The sequence below is a fragment of the Anarrhichthys ocellatus genome, unplaced genomic scaffold (assembly GCF_004355925.1).
Source record: "Anarrhichthys ocellatus isolate YVR2014 unplaced genomic scaffold, GSC_Weel_1.0 scaffold9, whole genome shotgun sequence".
Taxonomy (NCBI): Eukaryota; Metazoa; Chordata; class Actinopteri; order Perciformes; family Anarhichadidae; genus Anarrhichthys; species Anarrhichthys ocellatus.
Genome location: NW_022280039.1, coordinates 5619925 through 5642864, shown reverse-complemented (window position 1 = coordinate 5642864; position 22940 = coordinate 5619925). Strand labels below are relative to the sequence as shown.

At 42.1% G+C, this 22940-nt stretch overlaps 3 protein-coding genes across 4 annotated transcripts; 2 read left to right on the top strand and 1 right to left on the bottom strand.

Moving 5' to 3' along the window:
- The first annotated feature begins 2387 nt into the window (after positions 1-2387).
- lgi3 (leucine-rich repeat LGI family, member 3) lies at positions 2388-9161 on the top strand. The gene is made up of 9 exons (XM_031849307.1): positions 2388-2830; positions 3647-3718; positions 4384-4455; positions 5792-5863; positions 6037-6108; positions 6578-6747; positions 6839-7003; positions 7100-7190; positions 7480-9161. Exons 1-9 carry the CDS (start codon positions 2628-2630, stop codon positions 8207-8209), a joined length of 1647 nt encoding a protein of 548 aa, XP_031705167.1. The 5' UTR covers positions 2388-2627; the 3' UTR covers positions 8210-9161.
- A 319-nt stretch (positions 9162-9480) lies between these two features.
- Positions 9481-13238, top strand: chmp7 (charged multivesicular body protein 7). The gene is made up of 10 exons (XM_031849308.1): positions 9481-10216; positions 10306-10477; positions 10787-10972; positions 11102-11235; positions 11522-11570; positions 11675-11794; positions 11892-11990; positions 12095-12152; positions 12237-12464; positions 12549-13238. Exons 1-10 carry the CDS (start codon positions 9954-9956, stop codon positions 12602-12604), a joined length of 1365 nt encoding a protein of 454 aa, XP_031705168.1. The 5' UTR covers positions 9481-9953; the 3' UTR covers positions 12605-13238.
- A 1809-nt stretch (positions 13239-15047) lies between these two features.
- ccdc92 (coiled-coil domain containing 92) lies at positions 15048-20925 on the bottom strand. Of its 2 annotated transcripts, XM_031849309.1 has the most exons (4): positions 20749-20925; positions 18019-18191; positions 17457-17498; positions 15048-16212 (listed from the first exon to the last, which is right to left on the bottom strand). In XM_031849309.1, exons 2-4 carry the CDS (start codon positions 18152-18154, stop codon positions 15404-15406), a joined length of 987 nt encoding a protein of 328 aa, XP_031705169.1. In that variant the 5' UTR covers positions 18155-18191; positions 20749-20925; the 3' UTR covers positions 15048-15403. The 2 variants fall into 2 exon arrangements, with proteins under 2 accessions (XP_031705169.1, XP_031705170.1); XM_031849310.1 differs by lacking the exon at positions 20749-20925 and having other exon boundaries at positions 18019-20742.
- Between the last annotated feature and the right edge of the window lie 2015 nt (positions 20926-22940).

Genomic DNA, 22940 nt, shown 5'->3' with positions numbered 1-22940 from the left:
AAAAGTTGCTTCCAAAGTTGGCTGTCATTCAAATACAATATAGTTTCTGAAGACAAAAGCGTGCATTTTTTAGATATCATAGCTGATTTATTTCATAAAGCACATTTTCCAAAACAGCATTTTAGACTGAACCCTGTGATTTAGTTAAGTATTGTAAAGAGAGAATTTTGTGGCTTAATCTCAGCAGCATTTCAGATTCCTCTGCCTCACACGGGACGTGTTAGGGTTCCCAGCTGCTGTTTCATGCTCCGTTCTCTATGCCATGCAATTATGTTGGTTCCCACCGGAGGTTTGGATTTGGTGGAGTTCAGCAAGGAGTAAGCTCATGCATTAACTGCTCCTCACTGAGCCTCACATAAAAACTAAGATGCATGCAAACACACTGCACCAAAGCACAAAAGAAAATAAAGCATAACAATAGCTCCTGCACAGGAAATGGCATTCCTTAATTCGGAAAGAGAAGCCCATAATTTTCTAACTGATTCATTCACATGTGAAATCACTCCGTAGAATTGTTTATGTACAGCGAGGCTTCCCAGACTTGAGGGATGAAGAGATTTCTGTTCAAAGACACTAGATTATTTTTACTGATAACCATCAAACTGTCCCACGAAAGGAAAATAAAATATCTAACAGATTTCAAATAAATCCCCTGAAGACATTCTGCGCTTTTCCTCTTTCATCCTTCAAGATAATGCTTTTTATTTAATTTCATTGTTTACAGTAGGCATATATTAAAGGACATGGAGCTTTGACTGAAATAAAAAAATTAATTAAAAAAAATGAAAGGAAAAACTAAATCAATTAATTAACAGGTTGTATTTTGTTGTATGTTGTCTGAAATAGTTATCTGCTTTAAAATGAGTACAACAAACTGCTGCTTTGTATGAGATGTTTAACACCACATGCTGTATCCCTCCTGCTTGTCTGGGTTGAGAACAATGTGCTGAGACCTGGACAGACAGGGTGTCGCAGGCTCTCTTTGCTTGTGACAACAGAGTCGTTGTGAGGGAAGGCTGGTAATGCCTGGCACTGAGGCTGCAGCCTTGCCAGTGGCTATTCAGCCACTCTGCACGGTCACCTGCCTGGGTTGGACTCTTTCTTTTGTGGTCAACAGCGCCCTCTGGTGTCATGAGCCTGAGTCACAGGGCAGAAAGGTTTTTAAGAGTCGTATCTAGTATTTGTTTCTTATCCGCTGTTCGTGCATGAACTCATTCAAGACAAGAAGGCACGATATCATTTGCACACATTGTGTTTCTGATGGCATTAAAGCAAAAGCTAGAAATGTGAGTTTTTTTTCTAAAACCATATAAAAAGCAGCACTCCACTGATTTTACACATTAAGATTTACATGTCACGATGACTCAGCCTGTGAAAACAATCACATTTTTAATAGGATGCTCATGTTACAAACTGGAGGCAGAAGTTTGAAAGATGTGGGAGTACCAGGCAGGGAGGGCCAAGACGCTGTTGAGTTGCATTATGGGATTTGTAGGACCTCGACCCATAGTACAAACCAAAAGTCAGGATAGCTCAGCTTCTGCTTCTTTGAATTAGACCACTCCTTTTTTGAGCTGTCTCTCACAAGTCCCCCAACATATTAGATAATACTTCATCACTGGAGCAACCCTGTGAGGCCCACAGTTGCAAAAATCATCACTTTATTAAAGTGTAAAAAATATGTAAATGTTTTTCTTTTAAAGACCACATTTACACAGTCAGTGGGTCCTCTTGTCCCATTAGTATTAGTAGTAGAGATCAAAATAGGCCAGCTAGAATTAGGAAGAGGATTAATTTGGGCGTCACAGGGTTGAAGATGTTGTTCATCATCGCTGTCATCTGAGAGGTAGTGGCTTTAAAATACAAATGTTGATACAGTCCCCAACCAAGCTATTTTTCTGGTACAGCACTGGAGTATTTTGTTCAGCATTATTGGCTGCATCAAGTGTTTCTTGGTGTGCACCTTCATGTTTTGAGAAAGTCTCACCACTGGTTGCTGTTTAAAGCTGCCAGAATGCAAGCACCCTCCCACACACACAGAGCCACGGACACATGGATGCATGCACACACAGTTCCCCCTGCATCCTTGATGCCTCCTTGTCTGCTCTCATGACTGCAGCAGCTCCACACGACTTCACACCTGATAAGAGCTTCACAGTACATGGTAGTCTAATGTGCCATCAGCACTGACCCAACCTCCTCACCCCTCTCTCCCTTCTAACCTCACCCTCTCTGTCCCTCCCTGCTGCTGCTGATCTAAGGTTTTCTGCGTGTGCAGTAGTAAATAATTCAATGTCAGCTACACTTCTTACAGGTCCTAGTGCCGAGAAAGCAGCCTTGCTCGTCATTCCTGCAGTGTGCACTCTGGCAGCAGCTCCTGAGAGAGAAAGATTACACAGATCCAAGGAAGCTGCAGAGCACACCGAGCCACCCCCCCTTCCACTGAGGATACACAGGACTATGCTTACTTTCCCTCCTCCCTCCCTTCCTTTCTCTCTTACCCATCCCCTCACTCTCATGCTCAACTCTGTGCTGAGCTTTATCGTAGCGTAGCGCCTCTCAACAAGCCACTGAGGAGAAACTTCAAGAAGCCCATCCACACAGCTTCCCTTTCCTCCTGCCCAAGCATGCTGGAGCTCGGACAGAGATGGACGAGGCTGATCTGCTTGTCACTTCTGTGTCTGTGTCTCTGCCTGCCGAGGGAATCAAACGCCAGGAGAGCCCCAAAGATTCCCAGATGTCCTGCGACGTGCTCCTGCACCAAAGACAGTGCCTTCTGCGTGGATACCAAGGCCATCCCCAAGAGCTTCCCACCTGGAATCATCTCTCTGTGAGTCCAACATCTGTGTGTGTCTGTGGTTTTCACTCTTCAAAAGCACATTTTCATAACCTGTATGAAGTGTGAGCATTATGCCGGCTGGTAGAGATGGGTACATCACTGATGTCACCCTCTATTATGTAATGATGCGGGAACCCCTACTTGTCTTTTAATAAACTGAAAGTGAATATAGCTGCTGTTTTCTTTATGCAATGTGTCTTTGCATTAACAGAGAGATATATACCAGACAGCATTAAATAATAATAATAATGTCCCTTTACTGTACCTTATTTCTGAACTTAGCTGGGGCAGCACAGCTGTAAAATGCGGTCGAGCTCCAGAGAGTAATACTAACAATAGATTCCAGATTTCTCTGCAGGAGACCTGCTTCTCCTCTGAGAGATCTAATCTTGAAGAGAGTTCAGAGATACGCTCAATGAACAGAGCACATGTAATGATTTGGAAAGCTTAACACTTGATGTGGGAATTTTATGTTCTACTTAGAAAGTTACAAGTTGCCCCTTTTCATGGGACACTGACCCCCATCGCCAGAGGATTGAATACACGAGTCAAGGGAATTCCAGAGCACAGGCTGGTGGAGGTGTCCTCCTTTTACAATAGAGAAGAAGACGTGAAGAAGGAACTTGTGTGTCCTAGTTTTCTTTTTAAATATATTTAGCCCTTCTTCATATTTACACTGCAAGGAAGGCCATGTCCCGAGAGAAGAAATAAATAAATACACAGTCTATGTTGGAATAAGATGAAACACATGAAGTGACTCTTCTACACATCTGATGAGGATGATGATGATGATGTTTGTCTGAACAGGACGATGGTAAACGCAGCCTTTACTACAGTCCCAGAGGGAGCTTTCTCGCACCTTCATCTACTGCAGTTCCTGTGAGTGTTCCGACCCACAACAGAGCACTTTCACAACCTTTAAAACATCATAAACTCTTAATTCATATCTCTTTTACTATACCAGTGAGCTTCACACTTGTCCCTGTTTGAAAATAAAGTCACTACACTTAATGTCACACACGTGTTTTAACACAGTCGATATTGTAGCGCTCGCAGACAGCTTTTGTCTTGCAGCGACAATGGGAGTGACTTCAGCTACTAGAAATGAATGCTTATTGAAAACAGTGGTGACATAGCAGTAATAAGAGTAAAGTGGCTCTGTATCAGTGCCATTGCCAATCACTGACTCCCTTCAGTTGTGCTCTGCCGGACAAAGGGCCGTTTATCTACTCAGATGCAATCATGAGTGTGTGGTCACGTCCGTGTGTGTTTTTGTCTTGGTCTGTGCGTGTTTGTGTGATTCCAAAGTATTTATGTGTTTATATTGTATTAGCTTTATATACTGTGATTGTTTTATGTGATAGAGACTATAACTGTTTTTATGCGTTGTACTCTCTTCTTTAAAAAGCATCTGAATAAGCCCAGAGACAAATATAAATAATTATATATATTAATGTGTCAGTCGGTTGTTTAGCCCTCTCACTTCAGTTGAACATGTATCACACTGTCTACATGACTTGATCATTATTGTCTCCTTTTTAAAGGCTCTTGAACTCCAACACATTCACCATGGTTACCGATGATGCCTTTGCTGGCCTGTCTCACCTGCAGTACCTGTAAGTGTCAAACTTCAATGGTTCTTCAAAAATCATTTTGACCCGTTTTTTTAACTCGCTGTGTTTTGGTGCATCCGATTTTTTTAAAATATTGAATAAAATGTACTTATATTACTGTGCGTGTACTGACAAAGATGTTTGCTAAAGACACAGTTTTAAGGTGAAACCATGTAACATTTGAAATAATAAATACTCTAGGACATACTATCATAAATAGAAAGTTAAATTCACAAGCTGTAAAACACACCCTTGATCAGTTCAACACTCAATACACACACTTTAAATAAATACTGCTGTGTAACTGTTACTGGGTCAGCTTGCTGACTTTGACTCCCACGTTATTTCTACTAGTTTTACATTATTTGTTGCATTTACAATTATGCTGTAATTGTTAAGCAAAAGCTACGCAGTTTTCAACAGATTTTTAGTATTGCACTCTTTTCTTTCTGTCATGCATTGTTTACTTTTGTGAATGACTAATTACAATAGGTCTAGGTAGCTATATTTCCCTGCAAAGTGAATAGCTTTGACCTTAATGCAGCACTGTAAGATTTCAGGATTGGACTGCAGTATTGCAAAGGATGCCAAAAGTAAAACTGAAAATAAATCCTCATACGAAAGCGAGCACACTGCCCCTATAGTGAGCTAAAGCTGAATATGCCATTCTGTGAATTGATGTGCTTTAGAAAGTAGTTAGCTGATGGCTTGGAGCATGCAGCTCTCGGTGGTGGCCCTGCCTCCGGCTGCTTGCTGTGTGTGGCTTTGGCTGCAGCCCAGCCATCAGGCCTCTCTGCATCACTGCCAATACCGTCACTACCCGCTATGAATACTAATAAAGTCACACTTTCATATCCAGCCACCTCTGCACATGCTGTACGTCCTCGTCTAACAATAGACAAAACGTAGACAGGACGGAATCAAATGATGCTGACACGCAGACCTTTTTAACACTGGCTGCACTTATTTTTATCACATTAATCAAAGGCATGAAATTAGCTTTTGCCATCAACAGTCTTTTTTTTTTTACGTTTTTTCTTTGCAGTTTCTACACTGATTGTATTAGTCAGTAGGATCTATCAAATGGAAAATAAAAAATAATAAAATATATATATCTGTATTGTCAAATGTTTTCAACCCAGACTTACTCCTTAGGCCATTACCTTTTGATAGTAAATCAATCATAGTGACATAATTGCTGCTTACAGTCAAATTCCTCTTGTATCCTGCACTGACAACACAACCTTGTTTCCAAACAAGCATGACATCCTATAATATATCCTGAATTTCAGAGTTTTTCATCACTGTGTGACATGTGAGTGGTTTGTTCTCTCCTCAGGTTCATTGAGAATAACGACATCCAGGTTCTCTCAAAGTACACCCTCAGAGGACTCAAGTCCCTGACTCATCTGTAAGTATTGTGTTGAGCGATTAAGATACGAAACCCTGTCTATCGGATGAAGCTAAAATATATTTAGAAACCGGAACATTTGTAAAGAAACTTGAAAAGCAGGTACACCGTTTCTTTGGCAATTATATACAATGCAACCAATGAGGACAGCTATGGTTTCTGGTATTTTTCAGATCGCTCTCAAACAACAACCTGCAGCAGCTGCCAAGAGATCTATTCAAACATCTAGACATCCTCACAGATTTGTAAGTGTGCCTTCACTGAAATAAACCCAAGAGCTTTGACCCTACAATCTGTCTCTACAAAACACTGGTTTGCTGGGGTTCCCTGAGGGTTTAGTGGACTACCACAATTGGCTGTAAAACTGTCTGGCTCCAGTGTGTGGTTTCTGTCTGAGTCAAACCATGCTGGTGCACTAAAACACTTTTGTCGGTTGTTTCCTTCCTGTTAGGTTAGGAAGATGTTTTTCTGTACTTGTGTACACAACAGTCCTGTCTATTCTTTACCTTTATCTGTCCAGCTTGGTTGTCTTTGTCCCTAGCTGTTATTAATAGTTATTAACACTGTGTTAGTACATCGAGAGAGATGGAAAAAGAAAAAAACAGATTCACATTCCTTGTATGTGCATATTTGGCCAATAAAGCTGATTCTGATTTACATTTGAGCATTTAAGATATAAACTGCTATTGTCCCTCTTCCTTACCTGTTACTCAGAGACCTGCGGGGGAACTCTTTCCGCTGCGACTGTAAGATCAAATGGCTGGTCGACTGGATGGAGAAGACCAACACTTCTGTTCCTGCCATCTACTGTGCCAGCCCTTTCGAATTCCAGGGACGCCGAATCCACGACCTCACACCACGAGACTTCAACTGCATCAGCGCAGGTTTCACCTTCTCTCTGTCAAACATTCTGGTGGTGTCATGGCATAACTCATTGTTTTATAAGTATTGTAATTCCACATTGTCTTCCCATAGATTTTGCTGTTTATGAAACCTTCCCTTTCCACTCTGTGTCGGTGGAATCCTATGAGTTCAATGAGGATCAGTTTGTGGCCTTTGCTCAGCCTGACTCAGGGTTCTGCACCTTGTATGTATGGGATCACGTGGAGATGGTCTTCAGGATGTTTCATAACATTACTTGTAAGTTGCCAGCTATGAAAGCACAAATATTGTACCATTCTATGTTTTAAAAAATAATCCTACCGTCTTTTCTGCTCATGTGTATCTCTCATGCAGCTCGCTCTGCTGTGTACTGCAAACCAGTGGTGATAAACAACAGTCTTTACATGGTTGTCGCTCAACTCTTTGGTGGATCTCATATCTACAAGTAAGGCTTGCGATCTAATCTTGCAGGTCTAGTGCCCTGTTGAATTTCTCCAGCATATAGAAAAACATAACCTTAAGGGGGAAAAGGCGCCACCTTTTATGCAGATGTCCAATCAGTGTTGATGGTAAATGTAGTTAATTGAGGCAATGCATTCCTCAATGTGTGCTGAGAGTGGTATCAATCTTCTCATCTAACTCTCGGCAAGAAAGCAAATAAGTGTGTTTCCCAAAAGATTATTTTATCTGTGAAAAGCTGTAGGAATACTATGACAACCCCTTTGTTATCGCAGGTGGGAAGATGGCCCGCAGCGCTTTGTAAAGATCCAAGACATCGACACCACTCGCGTGAGGAAGCCCAACTTTGTGGAGACCTTCCAGCTGGATGAGGAGTGGTACTTTGTAGTAGCAGACAGCTCCAAGGCAGGCTCCACCAGCATTTATCGCTGGAACAGCAATGGTTTCTATACTCACCAGTCCCTTCATCCCTGGCATCGGGACACACATGTGGAGTTCCTTGATGTTGGGGGAAAGCCTCACCTCATCCTCTCCAGCGCCTCTCAGGCGCCGGTGGTTTACCAGTGGAACCGAGGCCAGAAGCAGTTTGCTTTCTTCTCCCAAATCACAGAGCTAGCAGATGTACAGATGGTTAAGCACTTTTGGGTGAGGAAAGTTCTTTACCTTTGCCTCACACGCTTCATAGGTGACTCCAAGATCCTCCGCTGGGAAGGACAGCGGTTCATAGAGATCCAGACTCTTCCTTCTCGAGGCTCAATGGCAGTGTATCCTTTCACAGTGGGCCTCCGCCAGTACCTAATTCTTGGAAGTGATTTCTCCTTCTCCAGAGTATACCTGTGGGATGACCTCACTCAACGCTTTCAGCCCTTCCAGGAGCTCAACATGAGAGCCCCGCGAGCGTTCAGCTTGGTATCTGTAGACAACAAGGACATAATGCTGGCTGCTAGCTTCAAAGGCAACACCCTGGCCTATCAGCACCTGCTGCTGGATCTAAGTGCCAAGTAGACATGCTACAGCCAGAGCGAAAGGAGGTGTTTCTCAGCATTTATCAACATGTGCCAAATAAAGGAAAGACTGCAAAATGTTAAAGCCATGTAACTTAAGGTCTGCTATTTCACCTGAATGTTTTAAGCAAGGCAACTGATTAAATGATTAATCTGAATGCAATAATGTGATGATACACAGCATCAGTAACATGCCAACGTAAGTGTTGTGTCACTGACGCATATTTGCTTCTGTTCTGCCAAAAATTAATCTCGGCAATGTTTGGCAGGACTAAACTATTATATTCTATGCTGCATTTTACCAATGTGAAAATGATATGCATGTGCATCGACAGAATTATTCACTGGATGAGACTGGATATTGTAACTGACTGTAAAACAATGAAGGTTTTGTAAATTACACAGTGTAGTTTATCTGTGTAGCATTTTGCATGACACAGTACAATATATATGATAGAACTATGTAAAACAAGCAATACTTACCATTTCAATACTTAAAAATCCTTGATTATGTCTATCTTTATATATGAGATACCATTGAATTTGTTTCGGATTTAATGTCCTTTCCGCAATAATAACATAGGATCGGAGCCAGTCTGAGGCATGAGCAAACTAATCATGGGGCGCAAAGAATTAACTGAAAATGTGAACCTGCTATTGCTCTTTAGAATGTAGTGTTTTTAAAGCTATTATCCAAAATGTCTCCCCCTGTGACTTTTTTGGGGGGACGTAGGAAATGAGAGAACATTTGGGGGCACTATTGCAAACGTGGGGATTAACAAATAAACAATGGCGTGGTACAACATGTTGGAGAATGTATATTAAAGTTCTGAAAAATTTCAAATAATTTCCTGTTTTTTAATGTACAGTTACAAACTGTATTTATTTGTCGAGGTGTACATTTGCACATGGAAGGGGTTATATGATTAAATTCAGTTTTGAAGCCCATAAAAGATTCTCTGTCCTGTCTTATGTGGTTAGAATTTGCTTCTCGAAAACCGTGATAACCCCATAACACAACTCCTGCAGCCATCAGCAGTTTATTTTGTATTGCAGTAGGCCTACAAATGAGTCTTAAAGTACATTGGTACTGTGTTAGCTGTTAAATCTGGATAATGGCGTATGAGGCCCTTTGAGTTGTAGACTACAGGCTGTAGAAAATAAAAGAAATAATGAAAATACGCCATTCAGTAGTTTGTACTCACTGCAAACTCAAATTAAAAATACTTAAACCACACATGTATCCTGGGAAGAAGATATCTCTCCCGTTGCAGGGATATGCATATGCGCGTAAAATGCGCAAAGTGAATGTTCGTGAGCAGAGTTATGAGTGCGCTCGCTTTGTTGCTCCGGCTGTCTGCGTGGGTGGAGTAATACCATAGTCTTCTTTGCACACGTTATCACCGCCTTTTCGCACGGTTCTGAATTATAAAACGCGCGCGCCCATACGTTGTTGACATGTAGCCGAATATCGTATATCAATGCATCATGTTGAAGTGAGGGTTGGTTTTGATAGCTGGCAGCTGTATGCGAGCTAATGCTCTAAGTTGTCCTTTAACAGAGGGAACTGTAACTCACACAACGTTAAAGTGTTTGTTGCTGCTCAGAAAGAGAGCAGTTAGTGGCTGTTGTTAGCTAACCTAACGTTAACTTGACTCTAAGCTAAACGTTAGCTAACGCGTTAGCTGTCTGCTTGACAACATAAGCAAGTCGATAAAGCTTGAGTTAAAGTTTAGGTATTTCAAATGTCTAACGCCACAGAAATTAAGTTGGCAGCTGAATGGGAGGACGACGAGCGGATGAATTTTATGTTCTCGGACTTCAACGAGAACCGAGATGTCAACACGACGGACTGGGACAGTAAGATGGACTTCTGGACGGCTCTGGTCATTAAAAGCTGCAGGGACCGAGGCACCGTGTACGTCAGTCTGCAGGAGCTGAACAAGACCTTCAGAAGGAAAGATAAGTCACCACTGGGCTTGGTGACTGTCATCCAGTCCATGGCCAGGTAACTGTTACTGCGTCATGTCATCGCTGACTGTTACTGTCTCTGTGGGTCAGTCTGGTTACATCGTCTTGTATTTTAACTTCTGCCAGATGTGGGAAGATCCAGAGGGAGTCCGAGTTTGCCGCCAATGTGGACTGCGGCTGGCTGTCCTGGGGTGTCGGCCTGCTGCTGGTAAAACCTCTGAAATGGACATTCTCAACTCTTCTGGGAAGCAACCAGGTGCCTTTGGAGGAGTCCTTCGTTGTCATTGAACTAGTGAAGGTTTGTTTAACTCCCCCGTTTTCCTGATGAGGCTCTACAATACAACATTATCACGTAAAACACCATGCTATACTTGTGTTATACTTATTGCTGGAATATGTTGTGCATTACCTTTATTCGTCCCCCTTCAGTTTTTACAACAAATGTCCAGTACAACATGCAAACGAGTGTGTGGAGTACCGTACCGCCAAAGATAACGTTACTTTGAAGACGGATCAACTTGCAACCATGCTGAATGGTTTCTCTTTCCCAATCTCTGATGTTCAGGGCTGACACTAAACATTATTGTGGTTTTCCTTTGTTTTCCAGGAGAAAGCAGCAGAATTACTCAAGGTGTACAGGAGCAGTGGATCTGCAAGGCGCTCCATCCTGTCATTTCCAGAGCTCTGTACTCTCTCCTCTGACGTCTGTGCCGATGAGAGCACCCTGTGCATGGCGCTCCTGCAGCTGCAGAGGGACAAGCAAGTGACGGTTTCATTGCACGAGGGTGAGAAGGTAAACACATTCTCATTCAAAAGACGCACCGTTTGACAGTTATCTTTCTCGACAAAGCCTGATAAGAGATATCCTCTGATTGCTGGTTTAATGTTTTCATTTTCAACTGTCTTCAATGTGTCTTTACAGATTGTCAAGTTTTGTCAGGCTGGGCAAGATAATTTTTCCCCAGTCAGCGATGTGGATATGGGCATCTACCAGCTGCAGCGCAGTGAGAAGCTGCTGGGAGAGCGGGTGGAGAAACTGGGCCTTGATGCTGACAAGTACATCAACTCAAATATGAACTTTAAGTAGAAACAGAATGAGTATTGATAGTGATCGGTTGATGTCAAAGAAGATGGTACTTTTATTTTACAAATCTACATTTACCGTCTGTGATGTAGTCATTGTTCCAGTTGTGAAATAACCTAAATGTGCAACTTAATGCTTCAGCCGTCTTTTTTTTCTCCACTTATTGGACTAATTAGTCAGAAGGACTGTATTACATTTAAATGGTTGTGAAAGTCACGCTTTCTTGTGATTATTGCTGACGCTTTGCATTATCTGCAGGTGCAAAGAGGAAGCAAGGGCACTTCTCCGGGAAGGGAAGAAATCACAGGTACATAATAACATTGAGCTGAAACAAAAAAAAACATCTTACTGTGTGCAAACCAAACCTCACAGCACTGGTTTCAGTGGTAATATTCACTGTCTATCCCACAGGCGCTGAGGTGTTTAAGGGGCTGCAAGAGGGTGGAAAAGAGAGCAGACGGCTTGTTTGCCAACCTGGAGTCCATCAGAGGAATCCTGGACAGAATAGCCCAGTCGCAGACTGATAAGACGGTAAGAGGGCAGAGTGAACGTCAGCTCTCTTTCTGTGTAGGTATCTATAACCGAGTGTGTTGTCAATATTGTAAGTGTGTGCTGATCATGTTTGTAGGTTATGCAAGCATATCAGGCCGGAGTGTCCGCCCTGAGACTCTGTCTGAAGGACGTGACTGTGGAACGTGCTGAGAGTCTTGTGGATCAAATACAGGAGGTACAGTAGATGTATATTTACAGATAGTTAATTGTATATTTTATCATTCTAATTAAATCTTGCACTTAAAACATCTTAATGTGTCTTTCCTATGATTTACCCAGTTATGTGACACTCAAGATGAGGTGAACCAAACTATATCCAGTGGCGTGACCAGCGCAGGTATGACGTACCGTTGGGTCTTAAATACATTGTGTATATGAATATCAAGGAGGGTCTAAGTGTGTCATGTGTTTGTTTTTGTAGATGAAGACATGGATGAGCTGGAGGAGGAACTGAAATCTTTGTTGGACGAGTCAAAGCCGGATTCCATCTCAAGTTATCCTGAAGTTCCAACAAACGGTCTGCGAATCCCCGGGGAGCCGAGCCTCCGAGGTGCCGACCTGCTCAGTTCTCTGCCTGCGGTGCCTTACAGACGCTTGGATATCACCGATGAGCAGCTGGAGGAAGAGTTAAACCACCTTACAGATTCAGGTTTGCACTTTTTAGATTTTCACTTTTCCTCTGTTGGACTGTAATATACATGTTTTGGTAACAAATGGTCACGTCTCTGTCCAGGCTTTCAACAGAAGAAAATGACATCGCCAGCCAAGAGATTAGAGCCTGCACAGTGACGGCACAGGTTTAAAGCTCTACATCAACATATCAAACTGTGTTTCTTAAACATCCAAACAAGCCAGAATTCAAAGAAGTACAATAAAGTACTAAAGAACTACATTAGCAATTGCTACTTTATTATTGTAAGAGATGTAAAATCAATGTTATAATAAAAACAAGGCACTTTCCTTCATTAATAAGAAATGAGCATGGAGGCATGCCAAAAAGGATTTTTAAAATATATTTTTTTCTTTTCTAAATTAAAATGCTTTTCAACGTGAAAGATCTGCTCTGCCATCAGGATCTCAAGTCAAAAGTGAACATATTTATGGTTTAAATTATGCTCTTAAACGGCGAGACTAGTAATGCATTTGTATTTTTTCTTGTATTTTTGCCAAGTGTGAGAACAAGTGTATTTGTTGTTTGTAGTGTGTGTTTATTGATATCTTTAAATGTCCTTTACTGACTGTCCTCTGAAGAGCATCAAGTGGCCTTTTCAACTGTAAATTTGAAAGTAAAGTGAATATTATGCCAAATGATTTAATCAATAAGTTTGTTTAGTCTCACTGCAACATACCTGTGAAGACTGAGACGCCTACCTTAAGTGAGTTTAACCAAATATGTTTCCCAAAATAAAATTTATTTTAATCACTTGTCTGTCGTGGTATTTATTCCAGGAGTGGCACTACACCTCAGGAGACTTGTGGGCCTATGCAATATTCAACATGCAGTGGAGATTCACATAGATGTACAAGCACCAGGGACTGTAGTGGGAAGGCAGTTATTATCTTGAGATATTATTATACTATTAAGGGAGGTACAACAAAACACAAGGTTTTTCATTTTCTCTAAGGTCTACAACATATGAAATGGATTCTTCTATAAAACATTTTACTGCAAAAGTGGTTAAACTGACATATTATGACAAACCCCATAAATAGGACAAAAAAAGCCAGGCCGACTGGGAGACGATGCACCCTGAATGTCAGGGTAAAATAATGTATTACCAATGGAAATATCAGCAGCTTCTAGTTTATCTTCACTCCAGGAAAATAAATCCAAAGGTTTTAATAACGTAGCACTCTAAAATAAGTGTTGTAGTGTTGGTGTGTCCACTGATGGCATGTCCTATTTTCCACTAAGCTTTTACTGTGACTAAAGGAGGACACCTAGTGGCCAAATAGTTGAAGTACAAACACATTTGTAGAAGCAGACTGGCTGGTTTTTCAATGAGATTGGTGTCATTTTCAGTAACAGCAGACTCTTCAGAGTCAGAGTGACATTAAGCTGATGTTGCTGTGACAGACAGTCATGTTTAATATGATACTGAATGGTTTTTGTTTTATACAGATAAAGCTTTCACAAGACATCAGCTCAGTGATTTGGCTTGTACATATATCGTTCCTGTACTTACACCCTGGTACCAGTAACTAATTCCAGTTTCACAGGACATTGAATGATTCAATGAGTATGAACATGATGTGAATCATATGCTATGACATTTACAACAACTTGATTTTGAACAAACATGTTAGAAAGTGCTTTCCGCAACCACCATCGAAACATAAAAGGGAAGAATGGTGTTCATTTCTCCAGTGGACTTGTAATATATTTGAATGTGACGTTGTTCTGGAGGCTCTTAATGGCCCCAACACCTTACTAAGACACTTAAAGCAGTATTATCCTTAAATATCTGTACAAACAGAAACCAAGTAACCAAAGCAAAAAAAGAAGCATCGCTTTATTGTATAGATTCATTCATATACTTCAAGGACAAGTGATATTAATGTGAAAAGCAGGTTATTAAGTGATTATAATTACCGTCATGTTGGTGGTGCAGTGACTACTGTCAACATCTGAGGTGCTTTTGTCCTCTCTATTAAACAATAAATTAAAAAAAACAATTCATTACAAATGTATAGCCTTTATAAAGTACAGTTAATAATATCACAAAATCCTATTACAGCAGTGTTACAGCATTTGTGATACAATGCCCTCGTATCACAAATAGCATCAGTGGATATTGTTTAAGCCCAAACTTATTCTCACAATGGCCTTCATTGTCTCTCTCAGAGACACACTCTCTCGCTCATACACACACACACACACACACAAATATACGGTCACCATCCATTCATACTGCATGTGCACCACTGCTGTTTTTGCAAGTCAACAGAGGAAAGGTGAAATTACAGCTCGTTCACCCTTCACCAGCAAATCTCTCAATTGCACATTATGCAGCTCGTACATACAGTAACGTTATTATACTGATATCACAAAAAGATAAAAGACATTCGGGGAGTATTAGTTTAATAATTTCAGTTATATCCTATGCAGCAGTTTGTTGATATGTCCAGACTGTTGTTGAGAAGACGGAGCAGATAGAGAGATATGTAAAGGTAACTATGAGCCATGAATACACACGACACAGCTCGTGTGTGGTTGATCCGGTCGAGCAGGCACTGATGCAGATATTTGGCTGAGAATTGGTTGTATGCATCACATGAGACAGAATGAGGAGAAAGTCGAAGCGAAAGTCAAGATGTGTATTATACAAGATCTCATTGGTTGCAAAATAAGAAACATTTGGCATGCTTTATAGTAGTCATTTTCTAATGTATATTAAGAAAAACAAAAGTCTTTATGGAATACCATGAACAAAATTATAATCTTTTACTTTTTTCATATTGCAGTGTTGCGTAAAAAGCAGGCTACACAGTGGATCAGGCTCCTTCCTGCTCTTGCATTGTGTTTAGAGTAGATGTGTGTGTGCGTGTGCGTGTGTGCGTGTGTATGTGCATGTTAACATTGCAGTGTTAAACTGTTCTGTCGGTTCCCGAGCGCTTCCGCACAACCTTCTCCTCCTTGACCTGGTCCACTGCCAGTGTCTCCAGCTCTGCCTGCGGTGGGGCCATGGGAGGGGTGCCATGTGGGATGCGGTGCGCCACGCCCACGTGAGCCCTGTACTGACGGTCCCGAGCGGGGCTGTGTCGGGGGCTGGCCGTAGCACCCAGGGGAGTGATAGCGGAGCGCTCGGAGGCAATAGGAGGGATGACGGCAGGCCGTTCTCGAACTACCTGTGGTTCAGGAGAGTCTCTCCCGGCCTGCAGGAAGGGCGTGGGGTCTGGCATGGCATCTACCGTCTCCCGCAGAACCAACCGCCGGCCGTCCGGGCCAAGCCGATACACCTCAGTCAACTCTGGGTGAAGAGGCTGGGAGAGACTCTTCTTCATGCGTCGCCGTGGGGTTTCAGGTTGCCTGTCCTTGGCCGGTGGAGGCGTGGGCTTGTATGAAGTGACCGGACTAACGTTGGGGCTGGCCTCAGACGAACTGCCGGCTAACAGCTTCTTCTTGGTGGCGTGAAGCTGTGAGGTTAGGTAAGCAATAGTGCTCGCTCTTTGCTCCAGCTCCCCGGACAAAACAGCCAGCTTGTGGCTCTTCATCTTGAGCTCCTCCAGGTACTTCTTCTCTCTCTCCTTAATGGTGTTTTCTAGGACAGAGATCATCGCGTTCTTCTGCTCAAGGTCCCTGAGCAGCTCGGTGTTCTCCTCCTCCTTCTTCTTCAGCTGGGCCTCGAGCTCCTCACATCTCCTTTGCAGCTCCCTGCAGCGGACTTCACTGCTGTCTGAACACACACAACAAAAAAACACAGATGCATACGTGTAGTAAACAGCAAACATAGGTACACATGTGTGCACACAAGAAATGCAGAAACAGAGGCCAGAGACATTCATCTCCCCAGACCGCAGCAATGATTAGTACATTAAGAGCAGACACTGCCTATAGACAGTCTGCCAGCTGACAGAGACAGTTTGATCCTATGGAGACTAATCTGCAGTGGGCAGAGAGCTCCAGTCTCACGTTACAACTCTGGTGTACGGCAATGGCAGTGCTCTTCTCTGACCTTCATCCCCGGCCCACCCAGTAACAGCCTATACAGCCATGTTTGTACACGGGCAAAAAACGTGGAAGAAAATACAACCGTGCATTACGTATATACAGTAAATGTGTGTACAGTATTCGATGTCTAGTTTACATTATATTTTCCTAATTCCATTCTCCTATCAAATAGAGGGATGCATAGAAAGATGCTATCCATCCCTCTAAGGGAGGGGGGGGGGGGTGGTCATTTTTCATCCCAGTTGGAGCAGCTGAGGCCTGCTGCACTAAGCAGGTTGCAGGCTGTGCATTAGCACGGTGACAGATAATCTCATTTCCTGCACTCCAATCTCTGAGATGTCCCACGCTAACATGATAGTGCCTCTAACCGGAGGCCCTAAGGGTATTGCTTAGATCTGGGCCAGCCATGTTAAAAAGCAAGCAACATATAGTGATCCTGGTGAGACGCAACATGCTCCCTGTTCAGTTACACACATCGGTGGGGTCATCAGTGGCATGTAAATAAATTAAGCTGCATGCAGCCCAACAGGTGCCTCCCTGACTGTACTCTGCTGTCAGTATACAGACAGAGGAGCTGGGGCTGAATCGCACCAGTGTTGTGACTCCATGACATGGCCATGGTAACGTGTGGGGGGAGGGTCACTGTGCAGTGGGAGCTCTAATGAACAGCAGGGAGTCCCACACTGCAATGCTTTGTGGGAGGGACTTTGTTACCAGGAAACCTGTCCACTGACACAGACCTCTATGTCAGCAGAAAACACAGATTCATAGCCTTGACTGTTTTGTCTGCTGCTGCTGCTGTTGTACTTTTACAATTGAAATAACTTGTTAAGAAACAAAAACTAGATTTGATATAAATAATCCAGGAGGAAACGACTTGTTACAAGTACTTTCTAAGGCCTTTCTAAGACATTGAACGTCTGTAGCAAAACAGATAAGTGTGTACTTTACAGGACAATAGAGGCTTACCTGAGGGATCAGAGCCTCTCACAGTGAGCTCATATGTCAGATCTGTGAAAAAAGGAGAGGGTCACATGAGGTTGCAAAAGGACAGCTATCAAACAGCATTCACATTACACACACTAAGTAGCACCACTGCATGTTTGGGGAAGACGTGTCAGTAGTTTCCTTATGGCGAAGTATTCCTTTAACAAGATTAGTGAGAGTTCAACGTCAGCTTTAGTGACAGATTAGCCAAGGATACGGGAAATCAGGGCCAAAGCATACAGTGTGCTGTTTACCTAGGCGTCCATCTTTATATCCTCCCTTTGTGGAAGAGTATATCTATTACTGGTATAATGCTCAACACAGCTTTTGCATTGCAAAGTGTACTGATGCTTGAGTGCATTTCCCATAAATCATCATATTCTCTCTAAAAGGTTTAATAGTGGCCCCACAGCGTCTCAACTATCCATTTAGGTGTTCCATCTGATCTGCCCCAGCTGAGATATTCCCTCTAAGACGTTCTTTAATGCGCTGGTTTTTACGCAGCATGAGGAGAAGAGAGGTGGCTACGTGTGGTCGCGCTCACCTGTGCATTGCTGTTGTAATCTGCGAATCTCTGCGTGTAGCCCCTTCAACGTGCTGGCATGGTCCTGCTGGAGGAAGAGCAGGTTTTTCTGTGCACTGTGCAGCTGATTTTCCAGTGGAACATTTGCTGATGCCATGGCTGATAGTGTTCAGACACACACCAGACTTTGCGACCTCCAGACACACAGGTGGACAGAAAACAAGGAGAGACAGAGAACAAGAGAGAGAAGGAGAAGACGATAAACGTAAAGTCAGTCCATCTGGCAAACAGGCCGGTAGCTCTCACCCTTTCGCCTTTCAACAGCTGGGTTTAGGGATGTACTCACACTTTGCTCTGTCAGCCAAGATCTGCTTTAGATGACATATCGACTTCATTACCATTGGATAATACCATCAAACACATTCACAATGGAGGCCATTTGGCACTTCAACTAACCAAGCAAGTGTAAAAATGAGCAATTAGCAAACATGCTGAGGAAAAGGTGAGGATGCACATTTCTTAATTTGCAGAAAAGGTGTGTACGCTATCATCATTACTAAAGCTGGGTCGATGCTACGTTCAGACTGTAGCAGAAAAAGGCTAATTGATCCTAATTGATCCAGAAATAGGAGCACTCCATTTTCGCGTGCTGTAATTATCAACCAATCACTGACATGAAGCTATTGATCTGAGAGTGAGCAGTGTAAAATAACAACAAAGACCAAAAACAAAAACAAAGTGGAACACAATGACACTGGGTGTGGCATGAAGGCTTGCAGTCTCAAGGAGGCCCAACCTTCCACGCCCCTCGATGTCCTTGTCTCCAGAGTGAGAGATTCAGAGATTCAGAGTGAGAGATACAATCACTCAGTAACATCCTCATCATCTGCCAGACAACTGTACCGGGCGGAGAGTTGAGAGCACATTGATCCCTGCAACAACCCTTCTGAGTGCGGAGAAAGCCTTTTCTCTTTCTCCGTGCATACGCAAGTGTGCTTCAATAAAACATCCCAGAGCTTCTCACTCTTACATCATCAGCTCTCTTAACATAAATAATATATCTCATGACACCTCGCTGGACACACTTCACAGTCTTCTGTGTGGCATTTTTCTTTCATGGCTTACAGAGGAAAAGGAAAGCATGTGATAATCAAAACACAAACTGGTAATCACAAATAGAACCAATGATGCATCCTAAAAGCTGAAGAGATGATCTATTATTGATGAGCAATGTGGCGTCTTTCCGATAAACCCTGCACTGCAAGCATTTATCTCATCGCAGCTCTTTTCTAGAATAGCTTGGATAGCTTTCTATTTGCACAGACATGACCTCACCACAAATGGCTCATGACATAGCGTGGAGATGACACGCGTACAAAGGAGTATACAACTTTAGTGAATTAGACACAGACAATAACGTTGATTTCCCTTTGTTCAGAAACAATTAAGGGGGTAAATGCAAATCTAACAGATTAATGTCAAACCAGTGTGACCCATGTCTTTCTTTTCCTAATACACAAACCACTTATTTCCTTATACAGAGAACATAAATAATCAATGAACTGCAGCAACATGAAACATTAGCTACCATCTTTAGCCTAAACAAGAGCTAAGCAGTCACTAGTCTTCCTGTCATGAAGCTATCGCTTTTCTTAGCATATCTTCAATATTTTTCTGCAAGTAAATGCATTTAAGACTAACATCAACCTACTCCTAGCACACGTTTATGTTTAAGAAAACGTTAACATCTAAACGTCTGCCACGTCAATAATAATATAAAATATGGCAAAACAGATAAACAACTACAATTGAACCAGTTCAGCCATTAAAAACAAAGCCTATGCGACGTGTTTTCCGGCAGGGATTACGATCCACGGCACTTTCAATTTCAGCACCTGCATTGCGGACAGCACCCCAAACCCACATCTCACAGCAGAGCGGTGCTCGTCCTGGCAGTAGCTGCCAGATGATCATTACTTCTCACACACACACACACGCACACATGTTATTTTTGAGCTACTGACAGCGATGTCATCCAGGACATAACCTTCTTTACCGGTATCAAACAAAACATTGGTGGTCGTAAACCCGGAAACTGGCAACGCATTTCACTTTCCTTGTTGTGTTATGAAGTGATGCACTGTAGGATGCCATGACAAAGACTTGTCCTTGCAGCTATAATGTTATGTTCTGCAGCTGTCCAGGGAGGAGCTGTCCAGTCTCCAGAACCGACAACAAGCTAGTCTCAATATGTGCTATTCTCTATTGAACGCACCATACTCCCTTTTACAATCCGTCACCCAAGTAACACCCTGCTATACACGACAGGAAATGATCCAATCGAAGGGTATAAACACTGGTTATGGCATTGTGGTGGAGTTCTGGAAAATTCGGCATACGTTGAATCGACCAAAACAGGACTTAATTCCAATAAAAGTCCGTAATTTAGCAACAGTGAGCACACATTAGTAGCTGCCACCCTGGTGAATAACAACAGACTTGACTAACCCTTTATATAGGTTACAATATCAATGAAGTCAACCTACTTTGAGGAATGGCAATTGGATAAATGCATCCTACATGCAACTGGGTTACGTGATATTAAATATAGGAAATCTAATAAAATGTCTTTGAATTAAATAATTTCCCCACACAGAGGAAGTAACGTTGCGTGGGGCTTTAATTATGCTAGCCTAGCTGGACAGCTAACGAAGCTACAACAACACAATATATATTAAAGTGAGCTTATACCTTATGGCTGGAAAATACGCGGCCGTCGAATATCATGTAAACGGTTGTAAATAGTCGTTGAACGGACCAGCCTTCACCGGCTAAGAGCGTCCTGCCTTGTGGGGCATGTCGGTGATGCTTTCAGGGGCTCGCCTTTGGTCGCGAGAGAGGGGAGGAGGTGTCATTCATCTCCCTGAGCTACGAGACAAAATAAAGCGATGCATCATGGGAAAAGAAAACCAGGGCCCAAAGGCGTTTAATCACGGTTATTTCTAATCACGTCATTCAACACTAGCCGGTAGAATTAACACTTTAATTTATTTTTTTAAGTAAAACATAAGCCGCAATACAGACGTTACTAACCTTGTATAACATGAATTGTTGTCAGGGACGTGCTACAGTTTTTAAGTCACCGGCGTCATCACCATAGCAACAGAATATGTCACCTGTTAGCAGTGATGCGTTCACGCCACCTAGTGGCAGAACAGGAGTATAGCAACACTGCAATTAGTGAGATACGTGATGATGTCGTAACGCTAACTATGCTGTACTTAGGTGTCAGATTTAATGTCCATCCTGTGCCAAACTGCCAGAATGAAGTAAATTAATGAAAATAAGTGAAGCAGTTGGACAGAGCACAGCTGGTGGACAGCAGAGGGGAGTGTTGCCCTTCAATGGCAGATCAGGGTTCCTACAACACACTGTGCCCACTCACTCTCATGCTACTCCTTTTTTCATCTATTTCATTTTTAGCAAATCTCACAGTGATTGGTCTTATTGTATTCATTACTTTAATTCTTCATGAATGCATTCTTATCCATTCTTTAAAGGTCTCTTGTCATTAGAGATTGTTAAGGAATATCAAACATGGGACTGATCTTAACATAATTCTTTGCTATTTTGGTAAAAACAATTAGACATTTAGCAAAACATACAAATCAATGTCTGTATTTAAATAATAGCCATCAGTTCAAGGTGCAGTTTGCCATTCAAGCCTTTTTGCCTACACAATTGTTTGACTCCTTTGGGTATTCTTCTGCTGCAGTTTGGGGTTAGGTGGCAAGACACTTAACCCCAAAATTGCTTCAGTAGTTGTGCCTACGGTGTAGAAATGTGATAGAATCTGAATTGTAAGTCGCTTTGGATAAAAGCGTCTGCTAAATGACTGTAATGTAATGCACACTCAATGTGACTATTCAAGTTGGTATGTGTCTATTAGAATTGGCAACAGCATTGTTTATGTTAGATGCAAGACTGCAAACAAGTGTTTGTGTGGGCTTATGGCTGTAAAATGTAAAAAAATAATAATATTTTTGAGAATGAATGTGTGTTATCACAACTTTTCTTTTGAATGTTTTTCAGCACTACTATTCAAATACTATATCAATTAACACAAAGGTTTTCTATAATCAATTTATATCAGTATTTAAATGGTATGTACTGTATGCTTGTTACAGTATACACACTTAATTTAATTTGTTAGAATTTATTAATAATAAATTGTATCATTTACTGCTCACCGTGGACTTTTCCGGAGGAATAATTTAACTTTAACTAATCTGAAGTGATATCAGCAGTCTTGACTCTGAGTTCCCCAGTCTGAGGTATGAACATTTGGGAAACAGTAGCCTTTTCATACCGACTCATAATATCCCCTTAAATTATTTCTGGCAAGAGACATTCCACAGTGACCTAGCTACTGAGTAAAATGATACAAACCAAAAACAAAAGCATCAGTTTTCATTCTCAACCTAAGTAAGAGGCTCATGTGTAAAAAGAAAATATCTCATGGAATAAATGGAATTATTGTCCACCTCCAGAAATGTTATTTTTCGGGAAGCAGCCTTTAATCTCTCCCTGGTTTAGGCATGTTTGTGATAGGGATTAAATTCTTCTCATTTCTTTATTTTTAGTGTTTCTGGCACACTTCCCAGCTGCCTGCAGAAAGCACCTGGTTGAGGTGAAGGTAAGTTATCCTTGCCCCAAGAAAAGTGAGGTGAAAAATAATTCTCCAACAGAGACCCCTATGGTGATTTCTTTTACTTTCACACTGCTAGAGATCTCCATATATCATAACAGGTTGTAAAGTAGCTCAACAGGAGAAACCTAGAAACCAACCGAATAAAACCTGCTGTGTTTTTTTGGCCTTTGCCTATAGGTGATCCGGTGCTGGGAAGGCTCCAGCTGAGAAATGTCCTTCATACAAACTGGCC

Coding starts and splice junctions, on each gene's coding strand:
- chmp7 (XM_031849308.1), top strand. CDS start 9,954: ATGTCTAACGCCACAGAAATTAAGTTGGCAGCTGAATGGGAGGACGAC. Junction 10,478..10,786: donor TTGTCATTGAACTAGTGAAG/GTTTGTTTAACT, acceptor TTTGTTTTCCAG/GAGAAAGCAGCAGAATTACT. Junction 11,236..11,521: donor CTGGGCCTTGATGCTGACAA/GTACATCAACTC, acceptor CATTATCTGCAG/GTGCAAAGAGGAAGCAAGGG.
- ccdc92 (XM_031849309.1), bottom strand. CDS start 18,154: ATGGCATCAGCAAATGTTCCACTGGAAAATCAGCTGCACAGTGCACAG. Junction 17,499..18,018: donor ATTACAACAGCAATGCACAG/GTGAGCGCGACC, acceptor CTTTTTTCACAG/ATCTGACATATGAGCTCACT. Junction 16,213..17,456: donor GAGAGGCTCTGATCCCTCAG/GTAAGCCTCTAT, acceptor GTGTGTGTTCAG/ACAGCAGTGAAGTCCGCTGC.
- lgi3 (XM_031849307.1), top strand. CDS start 2,628: ATGCTGGAGCTCGGACAGAGATGGACGAGGCTGATCTGCTTGTCACTT. Junction 7,004..7,099: donor GATGTTTCATAACATTACTT/GTAAGTTGCCAG, acceptor TCTCTCATGCAG/CTCGCTCTGCTGTGTACTGC. Junction 7,191..7,479: donor GGTGGATCTCATATCTACAA/GTAAGGCTTGCG, acceptor TTGTTATCGCAG/GTGGGAAGATGGCCCGCAGC.